Raw genomic sequence first — 23,246 nt, forward strand, 5'->3', positions numbered from 1 at the left:
ACGTACATCACAATGCACTTATATTTCTGAATTATTTTAGACAATCCAAACTTTTACTCAACACAGTCTTCTCTGCTTAACAGCATTTTACTATTTCACAGAATTCCAAGGATTTCTTACCAAAAAGTGGGTCTGGGTTTACTCATTAATACAGTCTGCAGAGAAACAGATGCCCGCTCGACTGATCCCTGCTTAGATTAAACTTCAATCGCCCTGCATCCCCCTTCACAAACCCATCCAGCTCTGCTTGAGTGGGGTTAGAAGGGGAGACATATCAATAATGCAGACATGATTGATTTTCCATGATCCCTCATTGGCTTCCTGAGTTCCACCGTGGAAGCCTAACCGTACTTAAAGACCTTTTCTGACAATGTTCCAAGTGGCAATAAATTCCTTTGAATACTCTTTAGTTGTATCAAACCCTGATTCATTTTGTCAATGAGCTTATATATCTATTTCTATCATCTATTTCTAGAGATTAATTTGAAAGGGGTTATGTGTAGATTTCAGAAACCACTGTTGTTACTGACACCAGTGGCCACCAGTGTTATAAACTGCAGACACAATGCAAAAAATGCTGGAGATTTTGTCTTGTTTCTAGTCCAAATATCTAACATATTCTTAAAACATAAGCATTTTCTAGACAAACAAACCATTTTGTCTTGTTTTCAAAAGTAATGAGTCAAAATTATCTAAGTTTTTCCTAAAACAAGCTAAATATTCAGCTAATGAGGTGAGCAAAAGAATATGTTTTAATTTGAAAACCAGATTATTTTTTCTTACCCAATTAGCAGATTATCTTGCTTCTAAAAAAAACTCACTTAATTTTAACATGTTATTTCTGAAAACAATACAATGTTTTTTTGTCCAGAAAATTATGCTTGACTGATGATTTTTTTTAGATATTTACAGTAGAAAACAAGAGAAAATGGAAGTTGAAAATTTGCTGTAATACAATGAAAAGCAAACTTTGCATGACTCATTTATGTTGCAACACAAACATTTGACATTTGATCATTGTATATATTTTTATAAAAAAAATTTACTCATGTCACAGAAGAGAGGGGAGGTTCTTGAGGCTGTACATAAATGTCACATCCTTTTGAGTTATGAGTTGGCAAAAAACATCTCAAGTCACGTCACATAAAAATCAATCTTTCAAAAACAACCCTGGAAGACCTGATTTAGAGGTTTTTTCACAAGCTCTACACACAGTAATAATATAACGCTGATGATAAATATATGTAAAAACTTTTTTTTTCAGGCATAAATAAAGAAATTAACAAATCAATAGTATGTTTGTTGATTTCCCGCTGATTTAAATGTAATAAAATGTAAGCAGATAAATGAATGTAGTTATAATGCTGATAAATCAAATAAAAGATCCATTCTAATATGATGGTTCATCATAACAAAAAATGTATTGTATGTTTTTTATTTCTTCTAACTCTCACAAACACCCTTTGCATTATTATTAATACTATTTTTGTCACTATTTATTATGTTTATTAAGCCAAAATGTTCCTTATGAGAAAATGATTGAGGAATCATTTAGAAGAATGATTGAAATCAATTAAATAAGTGGTAGGAAATTGTTGCTTACAATACTGGAGAGATACAAGCAACACAAACATACACGAAACACACATTGCTATATAAAATCATGTATAATATTATGAAAACAATCATTATCATTATCATTATCATCATCATCATAATACACAAATCCTCTGTTATTGTTGAAAGACTGTTGAAGACCTTCAAACATGAAAGAAAGAAAGAAAGAAAGAAAGAAAGAAAGAAAGAAAGAAAGAAAGAAAGAAAGAAAGAAAGATAGAGCAACATTCATGCAACATTCTCAACATTCAACATTAAACATCTTTGTTTAATGAATAATTTACGATCAAAAACGCGGAACCAAATGGCATAATATATAGACAATTTCTTTCAAATGCAATCAATAGTCAATGTGTCACCCTATAAATCTTGACTATGTCAGTCCAGGCTGGTTTATTCTGGCTGAAGCTGGAACAGCATATAGTCACACAGAGATTGTACTGGGGCTGCACGATATTGAAAAAAAATTGACATTGCGATATTTTTTTCCCTACAATATATATTTCCATATAAATATTTTTTCACCAGATGACTCAAATAGCTCTATTTAGAATTTCATTGCTTTAGATTGATTGGAATGATTTTGTATGGGAGTAAAATATAAATATATTCTATGTCATTTATTATATACATGTAATAAACAATCTACAGTCAAAAATAAACACAATGGAGCAAATGTTCAAGTGAAATAAACAGTGATTTTTGGTTTTCTGGGGAAAGTCTGACTGTTCTGATACAGAAATTGAATAATCAAATGTAACAGAGCATAGCATAGTCTTCATTATAAAAATATCTCTTTCGTTCATTTTCCTTTCGGCTTAGTCCCTTTATTCACCAGGGGTGGCCAAAGTGGAATGAACTGCCAACTTATCCAGCATATGTTTTACACAGCGTATACCCTTACAGCTGCAACCCATCACTGGGAAACTCCCATACACTGTTGCACATGTCTTTGGAGTGTGGGGAAACCGGAGCACCTGGAGGAAACCCACGCCAACATGGGGAGAGCATGCTAACTAAACATAGAAATGCCAACTCAAACCAGTGACCCTTTTGCTGTGAGGCGACAGTGCTACTGACTGCGCCACTGCGCCGTCCATAAATAATTCAATAAAATGTATCTTTATTAAACTTTTGGTATGTTCTTTATGTTCCATTGCTTTAATTGCTTTATGCTTCAAACTCTTAAAATGCTCACAAATGCCCTAAAAACATAAACATTTTAAACTTTCACTCTATAATGTTTAAATTCTGCAGTGTCTTTTCCACAAATCTTATGTGCTTTGACCTTTGGATTCTAGTCAACTAAATAAACTCAACTCAACATTGCATATCCTGTGATGTGACTATTGCAGATGCACACATTGTGATATGCTCAAACGAAATATAGTGCAGCATTAGATTGTAAAGCTTCCCATAATGGTGCCACAATGTAATACATATACTCAACATATATATATATAAACTCTTTGCTTGTTCAAACTACGTATTTAAAATGTTCTGAAACAATACAATTATTGAGTTTTTGGGGGGCCAACTTAATTGTTTTATGTTCAATCCACAAATTGATTTTGTGGAACCCAGCATTTTTTAGGGTGTACCTTACACTAGATTTACCAGCATGTCTGTTCATATTTGTGCTTTTTTTATATTTTTTGGCAAATACTATTTCACTTTTTCATTTTACCACTTACATTTTGTGGGAACATTTTTGGATGGTGATCTGTTTGGTACTACTTTAAATTATTATCCTAGACTCTATCTTTTGCTAGCTCATATTACCAGTTTTGTGGTAATGTCTTGGGGGGAAAAAGTTTCCACTTCTAATCTTTAATTGAAATCTAAAAATGCATGTTTATTTTCAGTTTTATTCTCAGATTACGTGATTTTGAGGTAATGGGCATGGCTAACATAATTAACCACGCCTCTTCAACAGTCAGTTTTGACAACAAACAGAAATGGTGAGTCTGTTAAATGAGGTTGAGGAGAGGAGTCTGTTAGGTTGCAATAACTGTTGATTTTCCCGATCTTTCTAAATGAAATGCCTACTTTACTACATCCATTCAGGCCGTGGTAGAAAAAACAAGCCATACCCACTGTTTACTCATTTAATATTCAGTTTCTCAAGGAACTGCGTCACAACACAAAAAAATGACCTGTTGTAGCTAGTAGCTTCCAGTTCATTGGGACTTTAAAGATGTATCTCATAAAAAAGTTACATAATATTATAAATCTACGTGGGCAGCTGTAAATTTCTGCCTCTGTAAGGTCTAGTTTCCCTACTTGTTTATTTTTCACCTGAACAGTTAAAGGTTGTTAAGAAAAGTGTTTTTGCATTTTCAGTTCAATGTCAAGAATGACTGAGACTTTCCGCACTTAACTGGCAACAACAGTCGCATCCTCTTTATAAACACTTTCTTTACAATCACAGTGGAGTCTTTGACAGATACTGTTTTTATACTGAGATCATTTCTCAGCATAAACACCCTTTGCATTATTATTATTATTACTATTTTTACTATTATTATTATTGTTATTAATATTATTATTACTATTATTATTGTTATTATTATTATTATTCATTCATTCATTGATTTTCCTTTCGGCTCAGTCCCTTTATTCACCAGGGGTCGCCACAGCGAACAGAACTGCCAACTTATCCAGCATATGTTTTATACAGCTGATGCCCTTCCAGCTGCAACCCAGTACTGGGAAACACCCATACAATCTCACATTCACACACATACACTACGGCCAATTTAGATGATCTTATTTACCTATAGCCCATGTCGTTGGACTGTGAGGGAAACCAGAGTACTCAGTGGAAACCCACACCAACACAAGGAGAACATGCAAACTCCACCCAGGAATGCCTACTGGCCCAGCCAGGACTCGAACCAGCAACCTTCTTGCTCTAAGGCAACAGTGTTGTTGTTGTTGTTATTATTGCTGTTGTTGTTGTTATTAATGTTGTTGTTATTTTCATTATTATTAATGGTGTTATCATTGTTATCATTATTATCATTATTATTATTATTATTTTATTTCTCACAAATGGGTATCTTTATTAGTCCTAATGAGGACATGATTGAGGAGGAATCCTTTAGAAGACAGATTTAAATCAATTAAATAAGCGGTAAGAAATTTTGTTTACGATATTGAAGAGATATATCTAGGGCATACTCAAGCATACAAACAACACACTCTCACACACACACACACACACACAAAGAGCAGCGGACCCACCCCTGTCTCACCGTCAGACATACGGAACAAAGGTGTTTCACAGCAAGAGATGCCTAAGATGCTTTTGCCAACATTCCACTGACAAATAGTTAATTTGGAAACCATCAAACACCTACATATATCCTGCATGTATTTTTAGATAGAATTTTTGACCATCCATTTTAGATTTAGTTTTACTTGTAAAGGTTTTAGATTCTGTGTAATGTTGTATTGTGGCTTTTGAAAATCTAATTATTTTAAAGCACAACTTAAAAATACAAAAAACGGGTATAATAAAAGAATCAGAGCTATTCATAGAGGAAATGTAAATACAAATGGGTGAGCAAAAGCAGCTGTCATTCAAAACACAGCAGATGAACTGAAATATAAAATGCCTGTACAGACATCCCACAGTGCGGAGAGAGATCCACTGGAGGAAATACAACAATAAAATCTAGAACAAACCAGCTCAGCACTTCTCCTGAACACACACGCCCATCTTCACCTCAGCAGAGTCTTCATAACAGCAAAACAATCAACACGCCATGCAAAATCAAACAACCAATACACCCGGACTGCCACCTTCCTTAAGTCAACCTTTTGAAAGCTGTAGAAATACAATATTCTCACTTGAACTGCACTTACAACGCAACTAACCCTTTTGTTCTGTTTTGCAAATCTTCCAAAATATTTGCTTGGGTATCTTAAAATTTATTTTTAATTTTTAGAATTTGAACTACCAACAGGTTTCAGAAATATAAGTTTGAAATAAACTCCAATAGCATCAGAAACTTCCGCAAACGCACAGATCCTCTGGTGCCACATCAAGACAGAGCAGGTCCTCAAAGTGAGGCTTATGTTTACCTTCTTTGGTCGCCTCCTCCTCCCTCCAAGCCCATTGAGTTTGTCTGAAGCCTCCATCCTCAGATGGGACTGAGTGTCTTCATTCATCACCCTCTCAAAGAAGTCAACGTATCCCTCTTGTTGGCTTTTCTTTAACGGTAAGTGCTCAATAGGTCCTTGGTTCAACCATCCAATGGAGAAGATCCCCCTCCACTCTCTCTAGTCTCCTAGTTCACAGTGACGGTAGTAACAAATAAAGAGCGAGGGACTGGAAAGGGGGAGTGGCCGAGAGAGAGAGAGAGAGAGAGAGAGAGAGAGAGAAACTGCCCGCTAAAATAAGGAGGGTGATGGGTTTGGGAAGGGAGGAGGGAAGCACAATGGTGTCACCATGGTAACAACTCCCACTAGTGTTTATTGGGAAGCACAACCAATCCCAGTTGCCACCCATGTGTGTGTGTGTGTGTGTGTGTGTGTGTGTGTGTGTGTGTGTGTGTGTGTGTGTGTGTGTGTGTGTGTGTATGTGTATGTGCATCTCTTTTTTTCATTTTATCAATATGCAATAGTATGCATGTTAACAGTAAAGGGTATGTCAAAAACATACATTCCATTGTACATAATATCAATGTATGATATTTTTTTCTTTTTAAAATATTTCCTAAATGATGTTTAACAGAGCAAGGAAATTTTCATAGTATGTCTAATAATATTTTTTTCTTCTGGAGAAAGTCTTATTTGTTTTATTTCAGCTGAAATAAATGCAGTTTTTGATTTTTTAAAAGCAATTTTAAGATCAAATTTATTAGCCACTTTTAGCAAAAACAAATGCCATCATAAATAAAAATTTGTTTTAATTTTCTTTAAATTAACAATTGGTATTAATTATTAGTAAAATAAGAGTCTTGATTTTTTTAACTGTAACCAAGGCATTTTTCAAAGGATGGTCCAACATCAAATTAGATTAGATTAAATTTAATTGCATTAAAAAGCCAAAGCATACTTACAGCCGCCCACATGTACAATCAGTAAAACTGTAAAAGGCATTCTACATTTGCAGTGACCAAATCAGAACAATATAACCTTGTTTAAGTATACAGTATACCCAGAACAGTAGAACTGTATCTTGTTTGACGGTATAACCCTGCCTTGTTTGTTTCCCAGCCAGTGAGGTTTGTGTGATCTTTACACAGCAGAGATGCTTGCTCATGTTAATGATTGCATTGCCCCTGGTCATGTCCCTCTGCAACACAGCTGACAGAACATCATTACAAATCACAGCTGCTGCTTTAACAACAGTGCTGTACTCTAGTCTATTTTATTTAGCTAATCGGATTTAAAACTAAATTAAGAGTTCTTGCTTGAGTCAGCAAATGGAATAATTGTTTTCCCTATTAAATATAAAGTATATAAAATTAAAGTCTGAATTAATAGCCTCTCTATATATTTCACTCAATTTCTATTTAACAGAAAGATTAGAAACACATTTCTAAACACAATCGTTTTAATATTTGGTTTCTTTTGTCTGCCAAGATGACAAAACATAATATTTTACTAGATATTTTTCAAGATTAGACTTGTATTTTCAAGACTTGTTCTGTTAAACATCATTTGAGAAGTGTTTGAAAAAGAAAAAAACAGAAGAGCTAATAATTTTGTCTTCAACTGTGTATCTTAATGTTGGTTTTTATGCAATTTGTTTCACTCTTCCCACTCAAAACAGACATTGACTTTAAATTTGATAATATTTGCCATAAACAAACTGTGGATTTCATTAGAATTGTGATTGGACTAGAAAGGACCAAGCTTTTTAAACTTGGAAATCAAGTGACTTGAAGTGTCATCCATGCCAGCCGGACAACCTGAGTTTTTGGCACCAAAAGGTTGTTAGCTTTGTGCATAAGAAAACTGAAAGATGGGGAGGTGGATGAGAGAGTGTGTACATCCACATCAAAGTGTCACAATCAGTATTCAGATTTCAAGATGACCAAATATCCTGCCTTTCTGCTTAAATTAAACTGTTTCTTATGGAAGGATTATTTGAAATAAAAGAATAAGAAAAAAATTAATAAATGAATAAATAAAATAAAATAAAATAAATTATTAAATGAAATGAAATAAAATTGAATTAATAATAAAATAAAATTAAAAAATCCTCTTTGGTTTTCATTTTATAGGCCAAAATTTTGGTATTGATTTTACACTCTTAAAAACTCTGGGCTTTTGTAACCCAGTGTTGGGTCAAATATGAACAAACCTAACCATTGGGTTAAATAATGTAATTTAAATTCAATTGAAAATATTTGGATTTGCCCACATTTGACCCAACATTTGGTAATGACAACCCACCATTTTGAGTCTATTGGCACACCAAAAAAAGACATACAATTTCCTTTAAAATGAAAAAGAAAATGCATGACTTCATTTTTATCAGAAACACACTAAGAGCAATGACTAAAGTCAGTGGAGCCTCAATAATTGTGTAACGTCTCTTTAATTAATATAGTGCAGCTGTCATGCACTATAGACATGCTGCCCAAGGTTTAGTACCATTACATATGCATCAGCGAGTCCATTCATAGATGTCTATAGGCTCAATACTGAAAGCAAAAAAGTGTATTCAGACAGCACAAGTAACTGCTGAATGGGTTTCAACAGTCAGAGTAAGCCAAAGTCATTGCTCTAAATTTTACATGTACTGTACACCAGTGAGGCAATTCACAGTCATTAGCTTTCATTCAAAGATGCTAATTAAACTTATGAGCAAAACTAGAATATTGCATAAATCATTTGCGAATAAAGCACCGTTTGCATCTAATGAGTCAACAAAATGGTAATTTCCTGATCAACTGATCCACATAGAAAAAAGCAAGCTGGAATTTGCTGTAATTGGTGAAGCCCCTGTTGGACAATTTTCTTATTTCATAAATTATTAGCATCGCAGATTATAAAGACAAAATGTGAAGAGCTTTTGAAGGCATAAAATCACTCTTTAGGAACACAGCAGCTCAAGACATCTCTGGATGGTAGTAATACAAGCTAGATTTACAATAGACTGATAATAATGGCATTTTAAAATGACCAAAACAACATTTCTGATGTGCTCGGTCTGCTGGTTTGTCCATTAATGCCGTCACATCGCATTTTTTTTTTTATCACATGATCTGTTCAAACAAACTCATATGACTTTTTTGATGCACATGCTGGAATGTGTTTCCGTTGTAGTTTATGACTATTTATTTGTTATCAGATGATAAGTGTATCCTACCCAGTTGTGCACAAGTTTTTATGTGCATTTTAAAAACATCCATGCATATCTTGGCATTTCCATTTAACATTTTTATGCTACAAATCAAAATGCTCATAAAAATGGCACTTTTTGTGATACAAAAGCTTGTATTTCTTTCTCAGACAAAGGTATGATTCAGATTGCAAAATCAGATTGTATTTTTTGTTAGTAAACCAAAGGATCTTCACACTACAATAAAGCCTCAATCCAATTTGAGACCTAAATTTTGAATACTTACATACCTTGTGTACAATGAACACACAACAAGGACAATTTGAGGGGTAAGAATCACCAGTCAAAAATTATCATGATTGCTGTTGTCACAATAAAGTATAATTGCAGTATAGTTACTAAATATATTGCAAAAATCTGCAGAAAAATATTTAAACATTGGTTCATTACGAAAACCCTATATATATTTCTGGAGATCACCAATTATGTAGCCAAGAAGTACGTATGGCTGCATTTTATCTTTGAAACGAATGCTACGGGATGGTATGATGCCTTTTTGCATCTGCAGCTAACCGCTTACCTCCGTGTGGACGGCTTTCCCGCTGTTACTAGTTTGTCCAGTAGCTCGACATGTACATTGGCAGACTTAAGACATAGAGAGAAGTTGACCGCAAAAACGAGGTTCGAGTCCAGTGAAGAACGGTTCCAGAAAGCAAGTGAGACAAAAACAGAAGCCAAAAAATTCAATAATCAAGTACAGTAAATAACAGGGTGAGAATGTGGTAAAATCTGAAAACATGGTAAATATCAGATGAGGGCTTTTATTTTTCTGCAGGTGTGAATGGCACTCACGAGAGAAATTTGAGATCAAAAAAGCGTACACAGCGGCCTCTTGTGGATTCACGAAAACAAAAACTGCAAAATATACATAGGTGCTGGGACGTATTTGACACTCTCCAGAAATGCATTTAGGTGTACGTAGTCAGAATGAGCCATAGTTTAAAAAAATGCAATGTATTACCTTTTTCCAACTTCATATTGCATAGGTTCCTAAGGAAAACTTTGAAAATGTATTTTTACTGAATGACCTTTTTAAACTAAACAGAAACATTTCTCAGCTTGCTTCATTTTTATTGCTGTAGTGCAAATAAATGGAACTGTCAAGCATACAAACTGGCCAATACTTTAATGAAAATCTGTCTCAAATGTTGTACGCATTTTCTACTATGCCACTTTTATTTACTTACTGCATACTGATGGGGATTTCACTCACCAGAAAAAAAAAAAAAACATCAACACCTCCATCTACTGTAGTAGACTGTAAAGAAATACATTAAATGTATTACATTAATGAATTACAATACAACCAAATAATATAATAGAATTTTGGCTATATTTGAAAATGGGCATCCATGCATAAATCTGATATTGTTGTTTTGCCATATAATACTATTGTGTATCAATGTTACCCCACACCCCTAACAATTGCATACCCTTTTGACAATGTCCTGTCCCAGGAATAATATTGAAATTGCCCGCATGAAGTCTTTAACACTGCTAGTTGAACTAATACCTGTTCAGTTTACATTCTTCAGGGTGTGTTGGAGGTGAGCTTTGTTTTCTCACCAGAACTAACCAGAGGAGTGATCTCCATTCTTGAACCTCTGCTTTTCTTGAGTTTCACAACTTTGCCTAAACACATGTCAGAACAATCAGGCACATTAATCGTTTCACTGATGATCGTTGTGAATGGCATGAACATACACAACACTGTGAATGTGTTTACATCATTTTAACACAATGCCACAATGCTTACATCTTTTTAAACATAACCTCTATAATATCTTGATAAGCTCACAAAAACGTTTATTGCCCTCTTCTCTGTTTTTACACAAATCAGAACAACACTACAGTCAAAAAAAACACCAAAAATTGTGAAAAAATAAATAAATATAATCCAAAAGATAACCTAATCAAATCACTGAATCCTTACCCAACTGTAAGTTATTCTTCAAATCAAAAGGAAATTATGAATAACGAGGTGATAAAAAATGACTACAGTAGAAGCATCTAACCTTTATTGCGGTAAGCCTAAACTTTACATACTGTAAGCTATAAACTTGTCTCTCAAATCGGATTGGATTATTGATTAATGTTATTTATGAATCAATGTAATTTGACACTTGCTTCTTACCCATACCCACATTTCTTATAATATTCTTATAATAAAAGAGAATAATTACTTTACTTTAAACAAATTTAGTAAACATGTTGCCTAAAAAATACATTGTTATCTGGAACTGTTAAGTTGACTTTTGCAATTATGCACATAGTTATTTTACTTGATAATTTTACGCAAAATTGTTTAGTCACTATTTTAAGTAAAGTCAACTAAATGTTTTTACAGTGTTGGTATATACACAAATTTTAAAATGCAGATATTTTTTACATTTCAAACTAAAATTATTCATCAATATGTTTTATATTCAAAATAATAAGCATAAACAGCACACAGCCAAATTGACGTCAGTTTGATGTATGACAACCTCGGTTTGGGGGTAACTTCACATCCCCCAGCCAAAAGAGGGGTTACTAACTCAGCAAAACTCACCCTATGTGTCCCCTCCCCCACAAACAAATCAGCTAAACCAAATGAGTTAAGATGGCTTACCACATTGCCAGTAATTAAAACATATCTGAAGCTGACCCAGCAACTAGCTATTATACAGTGGTTATAAAACAAATGCATGTTTGCTGGTGTGAACTGGTTTATCCAGCAGTGCTTTACACCAACATGGGGCCCTATCATACACCCAGCGCAATAAGGCACGAGACATGTTTGGCGTGATTTGCTGCTATTTTCAGACCAGCGAAACCCTGATTTTCATGTTTTGAACTACGTTGTTTAAATAAAAAATCCATCCATTTGCACAACTTTGTGGACTCATGGGCATGCTGGTGTAAAATAGAGGTGTGGTAAGGTGCATTGTTGGCCCGTTGCTATTTTGAGGAAGTAAAATAAACTGCACCGGTGAACAACTCAAAGCTGGCCTAAAGTCCAGCGCAGAGCGTGTTAGCTATGCGCCTATGTGCGTTTAAACACTTACACATTGCTTAATACACACAGGATGTACAGCAATACATAAATATCTTTACATATAAAAACAATTAAAGTGTTACAAAAATCATTTTTTTCTAAATAAATATAAAAACCATTTATGCCTTCTTCATCTTGGTAAGGCTTTTTTTCAGTTTATTCATGACAATTTGCATTTGTAAAATGTTATTACTATCAGTATTATTTATTATATGCATATTTATATTTAATTAAAACAAGTTAGATGTGTCCTCCTGTGGGGTTTTGGAGACGTACGTATACATTTCCAAACGTGAAATAAGAACAGGACGTGTGTTTGGATATAACTTAGTGTTTTGACCTCACTTCATTATTATTGTTCATTTATTCGTTTGCTGGAAATTAGAACTGAATTTAATATAGTTTTAAAACATCTTTGTGCTTAACAAATGGCATTAAATATGTAGGCTAATGAATGTCTTTAATGGAGTGCGTACAACACCGTTTCCTTATTCAGGAAATTAAAGGAGTAAATAAAGAGTAAAAGTAAAGTAAAGAGAAAGTTAAGAGGTCGAATGGAGGAGGCTTATTCTTTATCTTCCTGCTGCAGATGGTTTGTTTAACTGTTTTCTCGCTAGTAAAGTGTTCCGTTTTTCCACTTACAAAGTCTGGCATGTAAATAGCAAATGCGCCATGGCACGACGCCACTTAATTCTTGAAGAAAATGTGAGATGAGACTCTGATTAGTTTAATGCACGTTATGCTCAAAACACACCATATTTTTCCATCCTCAAAATAGCTAAAGTGGATTCGAACACACTCCTAACAATTTTGCGCCATGTGCTTTAGACTTTGCACCTAAATCGTAAAAATAGAGTTCATGGTTCTAGTTATTGCAGATCCAACTAATGAACTGCACTAACCAATTTAGAGCAAACTGAAATTAACTGTATTATTTCTTAGCATTGACGTATTCAGCAGACCAATTTATAGCATTCCCACAGAATATCCCACTGAATTCATATTTGTAACTAGCCCATAATGAAGCTGAACTGAACAATGATTATTGTCATTTCAAATCTGATTTTGAGGAAAAATCTTTGCTGCATCACATGGTGAGCCTACATCATTACTTCCAAAACCATAGTTTACAAACAGGTAAACTCCCCATTGAATTGCCATTCAGCATTTTGTAGATTTCAGAATTAACACCTGTACAAACGAGAGATACCATGAGACAGACTGTGTGCGTGTTTGTGTGTGAGCACATGTCTGGGCACCTTGATCCCTGCTGGGAAACTTTCAGGCCCGGGGAAACTGTGTTACCATAGAGACACATCTAAGTGAATATCCATAGCAACTGCCGCTGAAATGCACGGTCAATATCATAATATGAGCAATATTAGAGAAACATAGCAGTGGGAGTAGAGCAGTATGTTTTTTTAGGAGACACATAGGTTTTATCTGAAGTATACAGTGCATCAAAAAGTGTTGAATCACACTATTTGTGTGTTTGTGTATATCCAGCAAACAATTTTGTGTTTAATGGACATCTAATAGACATATAAACGTAGACAACTTGGCTAAAACAAAGCTAAATTTGGGCTGTTAGAGAAAATCTAATACACATTTAAGAATAGCCCAAAACTAGACTAGTGGTCAAATAGACAGATTAGACCAGGGTTGGGCAAACTCAGTCTTGGAAGGCCGGTGTCCTGCACAGTTTAGCTCCAAATCTAATCAAACACAGCTTCTTATAGATTTCTAGTGATCTTGAAGACACTAATTAGAATGTTGAAGTGTGTTTGATTAGTGTTGGAGCTAAACTATGCAGGACACCGGCCCTCCAGGACCGAGTTTACCCACCCCTGGATTAGAAAGACTTTATATGTGTAGTCATTAATTTCTGTTTATTTAATGACTAGTCTAGTTTTGGCCTGTTCTTAGACGTTTATTTGATTTTCACTGGCAGCCCTGTGTATCTTAGGTCTCTGGATATTGTGGGGCTGTCTTGGCTGACATGTTTCTACAATATTGCATGGAGGTTGGGGGCAGTACCCCTGGACTTGGCAACTGGGGTGGCGGTTCCCATTTTTAAGAAGGGGGACTGGAGGGTGTGCTCCAACTATAGAAGGATCACACTCCTCAGCCCCTCAGGAAAGTCTATGCCAGTGTACTGGAGAGTAGGATCCAGCTGATGGTTGAACCTAGGATCCAGGAGGAACAATACGGTTTTTGTTTAGGCCTTGGAGCACGGGACCAGCTCTATACCCTCACCAGGGAGCTCAAGGTTTCTTGGAAGTATGCCCAATCAGTCCAAATGTGTTTTCATGGAGAAGGCATTTGACCATGTCCCTTGTGGCATTCTGTGGAGGGTGCTCGGGGAGTATAGGGTCAGAGGTGCTCTGCTAAGAGCTGTCTTGTCCCTGTTTGCATTGCCGGCAATAAGTCAGACTTGTTCCCAATGAATGTTGGACTCCAAAAGGTCTGCCCTTTATCACCAATTCTGTTCATAATTTTTATGCACAGAATTTCAAAGCGCAGCCTTGGAGTGGAGGGGGTCAGGTTCGGGGATCACAGGATTTCATCTCTGTTATTCGCAGACGATGTTGTTCTGTTGGCTTTGTTGAACATGGACCTTCAGCATGCACTGGGGAGGTGTGCTTCCGAGTGTGACGCGGCTGAAATGAGAATCAGCACCTCCAAGTCCGAGGCCATGGTGCTCCACAGAAAAAAAGGTTGTTTGCCATCTCCAGGCTGGAGAAAAGTCCTTACCCCAGGTAGAGGAGTTTTAGTATCTTGGGGTTTTATTCATGAGTGAGGGAAGGATGAAACGTGAGATTAATAGGCAGATTGCAGTGGCAGCAGTAATGCAGTCAATGTACCGGTCCGTTGTGGTAAAGAAGAAGCTGAGCTGAAAGATAAAGCTCTCGATTTACAGGTCAATCTACGTTCCTACTCTCACCTATGGTCATGAGTTTTGCATCATGACCGAAAGGACAAGATCTCGGATACAAGCGGCCAAAATAAGTTTCCTTCACAGGGTGAAAACCGAGTGAGGAGCTCTGTCACCTGGGAGTAGCTCGAAGTAGAGCCGCGTCTCCTCCACATTGAGAGAAGTCAGCTGAGTTGGCTCGGGCATCTGTTTTGGATGCTCTTGGATGCCTACCTAGAAAGGTGTTCCAGGCATGTCCCACCAGGAGGAGGCCTCAGGGAAAACCCAGGACATGCTGGAGGAACTATGTCTCTCAGCTTACCTGGGAACACCTCAAGATCTCCCCGGAGGAGCTGGAGGAAGTGTCTGGGAAGAGTGAAGTCTAGGGATCTCTCCTAAGACTGCTGCCCCCATGACCTAGCCCAGGAAAAATGGTTGAAAATAAATGAATGAATGAATGAATGAATGAATGAATGAATGAATGAATGAATGAATGAATGAATGAATGAATGAATGAATGTGTTTAAACATCTATTAAACATTTATTAGACATCTTTAAAAAAACAAAAAATACTTCCTGGGTACACATATATGGTACACCAGTTTATGCATAGGCTATTGTACTGCTTCTACTTGTACTTGTCATCAAGTTTTATGGTACAAAACAGATTTTATATATTTCTCTACATGAGTTATATGCTTTACTATTTTATCTATAAATATCAACTACCTCTATAGGGGAAAAATCTAGTTACTACAAAACTACCAGCTACTTAAGCAACATTAACTGGGAATTTCTGTCCAAACAGAGCTTTTTAGAGTTCCTCCAACAACAAACTAATTAATTCTTTAATCAGTATTCGAGGGTCAGTGCGAGTCATACCTGCCAACACTCCTATTTTTCCCGAGAGTCTCCCATATTTGAGACCCAACTCCCGCCACCCTCCCGTTTTGTTATTTCTCCTGGAAAACTCATGTTTTGTGGATAATGCTTGGAGTATGAAAGGAAATTATGCATTACATCATGTACAATACCTACAATAGTTCCTAACTGTTTAAATTCCCGGTAGAATAGTTAATGAAGATGAAATTCATTCATTCATTCATTCACTCATTTTCGACTTAGTCCCTTAATTCATCTGGGGTCGCCACAGCAGAATGAACTACCAACTTATCCAGCATATGTCTTATGCAGCGGATGCCCTTCCAGCTGCAACCCATCACTGGGAAAGACTATCATTTATCATACAAACACTATGGACAATTTAGCCTACCCAATTCACTCATAGCGCATGTCTTTGGACTGTTGGGGAAACCGAACCACCTGTAGAATTCAGTCTGTAGGCTAGTCAAAAACACCTGACTCGGGTTATACGGCATCATCAGCAGGATACATAAGAGATTTTATTTGTTAAAAAATATAACTCCATTTTTAATAATTTTGAGATATCATGTTTTTAAGTTGCACATTGAAGAAATTATATGGAAATTACTAAAACTGGAGTTTTTAGTTTTCAGAAATCCTGTTACATTGAGTTGCCCCTCAGAAAACAAAGACGCCTCATGAAATCATGTATTACATTAAATAGGCCTATTGATGAGTTAAATTCCATAAAACTAGATTTAAGAGAAATTCTGTGAAAAAAAAAAAAATAACACTTCATATATCACCCTGTTAAAATATAAGAATGTTAAGAGGTTGAATAGTCATTGTACAGAGATTATGTAAATTTTTACTGGCCACATAATGGGTGGAAACATAATCAACAGATATAATACTATACTCTAATTTATTATCTGCATTGAACAGGGCTTCCTGCATAATTTCTTTTTCACAAAAATATACTAAATGAATAAAAACAAGTAAAAATGTAATATATAACTACTCATGTATAGAGTAGAGGTGAACAAGGTGGCTAAAAATCTATTAAAACTTGCCCAGAGAAAAGCTGTTGCTATCAAATATGTTTTACTTCACGTTTATTCACTAACACGTGTTATTCAGACACCATAACCCTCCCTCCCCACACACCGGTCTCCCGGATATTCAGAGGCTAATGTTGGCAGGTATGGTTAGAGTATGTGTGCTTCAGTGTATGTAATTGTATTTATAATCCTCAAGAGGGCAGCACTGCTATTTATTCCAGATAAATCCTAATACATTTCACATGTATGACCTATTTATGACCCAAATTAAACATGTTTTTACTAAAGAGAGGGAGGCTAACTGTTTAATTTGATTTCAATGTTACATTATGGAGATGAATGTTCATTTGTGGTAATGAGAAAAGGGAGCTTTCAAATAAAACATTTCAGAAGTGTGAACGCAGCAGAGTGTGGGAATATTTTAAAAGGTTGAATTTCATCTGGTCAGGGTGCAGCATTCTGGGTGAGCTTCACAGATTTAATGGTAATATGCAAATAGGCCTTCTGGGAGTAAGCAGTAGCCAAGAAGCTCTGTAATACCTGGAGTAAGCTATTCATTAGCATTCCCATTCATCTCAGTGGCAGTTTTATAGCTGCCTGGCACAGAACTACCCAGGATTATGAATCGTAAATCTGTCAGTTGTGAAAACAGTTTATCATGTCATTCACTATTATTTATTCTTTCCACAGTTCTCCATTTGCTTGCAAAAAGAAATGAGAAAAAGCATTTTGTGACTACTAAACAAGTTGTTGTTTTGGTATATAAGTTCTTAATCAAATTAATTATTATGCAAAATCTGTTTTTACATGGTGCTTGGACATGAATGTGTGTTGGCAATCTGTGAACACTGAACACAACCACGCAACACATTGATAAAAATACACCTACTTCTTGTTTTTAATCATTAGGTCTCATTAGGCATGCTGATTTGAGACTCTAAGCCACAGGTGTCAAACTAGTTCCTGAAGGGCCGCAGCTCTGGACAGTTTAGTTCCAACCCTGCTTACCTGAAGGTTTCAAACAAGCCTGAAGGAGTTCAATCAGTTGGGTTTAACTAGGGTAAAAGCTACACTGTGCAGAGCTGCTGCCCTCCAGGAACTGTTTGACAACTGTGCTCTAAGCAATGAGATGTCACATTGTTTAGGCCCCGCCCACATCCAGATAGTCCTTCATTACTGTAGTTTCTGCCCTCTGTGAGTTTTGCGCGGTTGTATGCTGTATAAGCAACATTTTCCATAGCTCTATCTGCAAAAACGTCTCCTAAGCAATGAAAGTATCATGCATTTGCACCACAAAATGTGTTCATGACTGTGCAAATAATCTTACTACAGAGTGCTTTGTGTACGAGGAGCAATACAAGGCAAGTTCATGGCTGCAAATGACTGTTTAAACTTCACACAGAAATGCCACTGGCCCAGTCGGGACTCGAACCAGTAACCTTCTTGCTTTGAAGTGACAGTGCTAACCATTGAGCAACCATGTTGCCCCCAATTAAAGCTGCTTTGAATTGAATTTTTTTGTGAAAAGCGATACACAAATAAATTGAATTTAATTTAATTTAATTTAATAAGACAGGCGTTCACCCCCTGGTCTCCTATCAAGTTTGTTTTACTGTGGTTTTTAGGCGCTTTTGTAAGATTCAAAAAAGGACCACTACACAAGACCATTATACAGCATGGAAAAGTCATTGTAAAATAAACTATTTAGACTGTTTTCATCAGGAAAAATAAATTTATATACAAAGAGGTTGGCTTGAGGGTGATTCACTGCTAGGGTCATTTTCCTTTTAGGTGAACTATTGCTTTAAAATTTCAGCCCCCTTATAGACTGATTTCAAGCAGCCATTTTAAAAGCAATATTGAGGCTATGGTTGGAGGAAATCCCAAAGTATCGTCTGAGTCACACAGGAAAGTTGTGTACCTGGCTGTATATTTTATCAGCAAAGAGGAAGTGACACAAATTTATAATTTCACTGCCTTCTGAGTGACTTGAAGGTCCGTTCTAAATGAATAGTGAAATAAAAAGGGATATCAGACCTCATTTTCAGCTAAGTTAAGGAAAATGGCACTAGTTAACCAACGTTTTCTTTCCCAAACATTTATCAAACTCAAGTTAATGAACTGATTCTTTCACTATATTAGACTTGTCATGATAGTGAATTTCGGAACTAAAATAAAAAAATATGTCCATTTCCCGCTAACATTTATGCACTGTTGAAAACGTTCTTAAACACCACTGATTTGCCATAATATTCACTATTGCTCAACAGAAATGACTGTGAAGGTCATCAGTTCACTGCACTTCACCAATGTTTACCGAGTGCAGACACAGACGAGCAATCAGCCAATGCACTCAGTGAACTGATGACCTTCACAGCCAATCACGGTCATTTCTGTTGAGCACTGGTGAATACTATGGCAAATCTGTGCTGTTTAAGAACCTAAAATCCCTAATATGCTTTTAATTGTTTAAATTAAACTTAACTGAATGATATTAAAGTGATGTTTACACCACATCTGCACTTTGAAATTGCAGAAACAGCATGTTGTTCCAATGTTTAGAGTACTGATTCTCTACTTCTGAGTTTATTCCCACCACAGCCTCACTTTCGTTTTTTTTAAATGGCGGCCTTGTGAAATAAGCGCGTAGTGACCTTTTAACTGAATATAGCTGGTCTAGTTTGAGACCAAGGTTCTTGGTTTGATGAGATATTGTAATTTATCTCTCCAAAAAAAACTCCTTTTGACCAGCTCCTCCAGCTCACCATATTGTCTTACTGCTTGTCTCAGCTTCACCATTCTCAGGTGACACATGGCATTTTAAGGCAAATCTGATGGTTCCCCATAAATCAATGAAGAGCTGACTCAGTACTGCAATTCAGCATTTCTGTCAAAATTTAAAGACTTCAAGACTGTAACTTCATCTGATCAAATCTGATGGCGACTTTTACATTTTAGCTTTAAAGCGCTTTTAAATACAATATACAGAACACAGAAATGGGCAGTAATACAGTGATTTAATGAAAAGCATTGGGCTTTCTGCCAACAGTGACTGGGACTTGCAAGGGATTGTCTTACTGTACATCCCTAAAGATGTATGACAGCACTGACCTACAGTACAGGACAAAGACAAAACAAAATGATCCAACTGAATTAACACTCATTAACAATCTATCCAATATCAGATACATATTTAAGTTACTGAAATCTTATACCATAAGATAATTTGTTCTTTTTGGATTATTTACAATATCTGAATGCAGCTGTAACTTTAGTTTGTATTTCGACTGTACAGTAACTCTAACTGTAGTATTGTGAAATACAGGGATACAAGCTATTTTTATTAAACTGTAAAATGTATCCCACCTTGGCAGAGCTAAAGTTTCAGTCTCCAACACGTCAGTCTTCAGTGTCACAAGAGAATTTATCCAATATGCTAAATTGTACTCAGAAAAAAAAATTTCTTATTATCATTATAGCACTGCAACAAACTTATTTAATTACTTTGAGGTTTATTTGACAATAATACATATACTGTATGTACAATTTGACAGAATTAACCAAAGGGCTAAAGTGTTTCACAATTTTCGGGTCCCTAGACAGATGGTAAAACTGTCACCCTAAAACCATTATGGTTGACATTGTCTGTTTACCATGATTAAAAGTCGTGCACTGTATCTCCTATTTCTTACATCATCCTATTACAACTACTTAGCAGAAATCTCATCTTATCTCTAGGGTAAGATCAGATTTCCTTAAAGACTATAGTTTCAGAAAAACTGAACTGCAGGAGAATCACTAGGGGACTAGTGGAGAGAAAGGTGGAACTAAACCTTGCATAGAGCCTATACTTTTAAAAAGCTGCAGGCTAATTACAATTTAAAGTCATTTAAAATAGTTTAGCACGCATTTCATCCCAGGCCTTCACTGATGCTTCATTTTAGAGGTTTAAGCCATTAATTCATTCATTCATGCTCAAGTTTAGGTTCTTTGCGATTTGTGGTCTTTGATTTTGATTACTTTAAGGGTAGAGATGAACCGGCATTAAATCAGAATTGGTGGGTCCCACCTGGTCCTGGTTTAATGCTTGTTAATCAGTCCAAAACATATATGGAAATTGAGGATTGTAAATTTTAAAACTCTATATGGTCCCAAAACCTGACATCCAACAATCCAACACTAATAACACTTTTTAATCAATAGTGAGGTCTTATTTTTGCCAATCTTTGTTTTGGAGTTGCTCAAAAATAATGTTGCTGTTATTTTACATTACAATAATAAATATGCAAATAAGCCAGAGACACTGAAGAAAAACACAGATGTATCAGCAGTCAGAATAATGTCGGCAGCATAAAACAGTGCTCTCTGATTGGTGGATCTCATATTGGCTCCATGCAGGTTGTAAAAAACACAATTGCCTCTTTAGAGCAACTAGTTAATGAAGTTTCATTCATTCTATACCCAAAATCTGTCAGCCTTCTTAAAAACTGATATCATAAATTCAGACTTGCAAGATGATTGAAATATTGGAAGTAAATCCTAAAAACTACATGGGTTTTATAAAGTATGTATGAGGGGAAGTGTCTTCAGGGAATTTGAGATGCCATTTCTTCTGTATAATAGATATTCAATACTATTTAAAAGCACAGCACTGCTTTGTTTACAGCTCTAACCAAGGAAATGTTATATCCATGCTGTTCTATATGCACATGTAAGTGCCATTTTCTGGATAAGAGTGAAGATACTGTACATTTTTATTCAGTTACTAAGAGCATTCTGTTTTTATAAATCATAATATTTTAAAATTATACAATCTAATCTAGGTCATTAAGTGACTCGTTCAGTTGCATCCAGCACATTTGGGATTGTGATTAAATGATTTTGATTAAAATGCAGTGGTTGCCTTTATTTTTAAAGTGCTTTTGTTCTGTCCAAGATAAGAAAGAAAGAAAGAAAGAAACAAACAAACAAACAAACAAACAAACAAACAAACAAACAAACAAACAAACAAATAAACAAAATGGGTTTGCTGAGCATAACTTTAAATCCCAATAAAAATGGATTATTCTATGCCATACACAAGATATTATTGAACCTACACACGGGAGTGTGTAGCATGGGGCATTGGGGATGGGGTGAAATTGCAGGAGTTTTCCAGGAGATAAAACAAAACAGAAGTGTTGGCAGGTATGCGTTGGTGTCAGATGTCTATGTCTGTCTGAGTTGTTGTAAATGGCGGGGGTCTTTCTGTCAAATATGTGGTGTTTCTCTCAATCCCATAAAATTTTAAGGGACAAAAAGAAAAGAGTAGAAAAGGAAGAATCTATTAAACATGCAAACTCCACACAGCAATGCCAACTGACCCAGCCGAGGCTCGAACCAGCAACCTTCTTGCTGTGAGGCAACAGCTCTACGCCCATACTGTGAATCATTTCACCGTTCAAATGAATTAAGATAAATGAATCTCCCTTTAAATATCTAAACACAATATGTGTAGTTTCATTTTACATTCTGTTCATGTTTTTTGTGAGTTTTATTTTTACACTTGCTTTTCTGTAATGGGTTCATAAAAGAAAATGTCAAATGCACTTTATGTCTTGATTAAGTTCTGCATTGTTCCATAACAAATGCACTTTAAGGTTATGAATTAACATTTATACATAGTGTATATGCATATAAGCATAGTTTTTGTGAGAAATGCTTCTCTTGTGATGTAATTGACCTGTACAGCTTTTTACTTTTCTTCAAGCAAATATGATGTTGATTGCAACTTTCTGTCATACACCATGCCTACCAAAAAGGTACCATTTTGCAGTGCAGACACAAGCCTGATAAAGGTGACCGGTACCAAACTATACTGAACCATGCTGCTGAGTGGAAATGAGGCATTATTGATGGTTTTACTGTGACAGATAGATGAGAAAAGCAAAAATCTAGACAGTTCAGTTGTTTTATGGTATTTATTATTAATATATTATTAAATCCTTTATTAATCAACAATACTGTGTCTTTATAAAAATCAGTAGAGTGAAGAGTAACAAAAGCTGTTAGTGTCAAACTGCCCTGTAGAATTTATTTTACCTAGAAACTGCAGTCGAATGTACAGTGGTGTGGAAAAAGTGTTTGTTACTTACTGATTTCTTACTTGTTTGCTTGTTTGTCAAAATTTTATATTTCAGATCATCAAATAAATTTAAATGTTAGTCAAAGATAACACGCTTCATAAGTAAATGCTTCATGTAGTATTAAATTAAGGTTTTTATTATTCGGGGAAAATAAAATGCAAAACATAGGCTTGTGTAAAGAGCTGTTTGATCCTCACTATCCTTAAAAGCTAGACAATATGCAGAGATCCAAATAAATTCAAAAACAAATGAGAAGAAAATAAT

General features: G+C 35.5%; 1 protein-coding gene across 17 annotated transcripts in view; it reads right to left on the reverse strand.

The window, feature by feature from the left end:
- ank2b (ankyrin 2b, neuronal) overlaps positions 1-23,246 on the reverse strand; it is a 245,000-nt gene that overhangs the window by 207,164 nt on the left and 14,590 nt on the right. For 9 of the 17 annotated variants that reach the window (XM_073906500.1, XM_073906498.1, XM_073906468.1 and 6 more), the window contains exon 1: positions 5,707-5,924. The exons of the other annotated variants lie outside the window; for them this stretch is intronic. In XM_073906500.1, the coding sequence (XP_073762601.1) occupies positions 5,707-5,793 (87 nt within the window). In that variant the 5' untranslated portion in view covers positions 5,794-5,924. Of the gene's footprint in view, positions 1-5,706; positions 5,925-23,246 lie in introns of those variants that run through there. 17 annotated transcript variants of the gene reach the window in all.

Source organism: Danio rerio, chromosome 7, assembly GCF_049306965.1.
Source record: "Danio rerio strain Tuebingen ecotype United States chromosome 7, GRCz12tu, whole genome shotgun sequence".
NCBI classification, from domain to species: domain Eukaryota; kingdom Metazoa; phylum Chordata; class Actinopteri; order Cypriniformes; family Danionidae; genus Danio; species Danio rerio.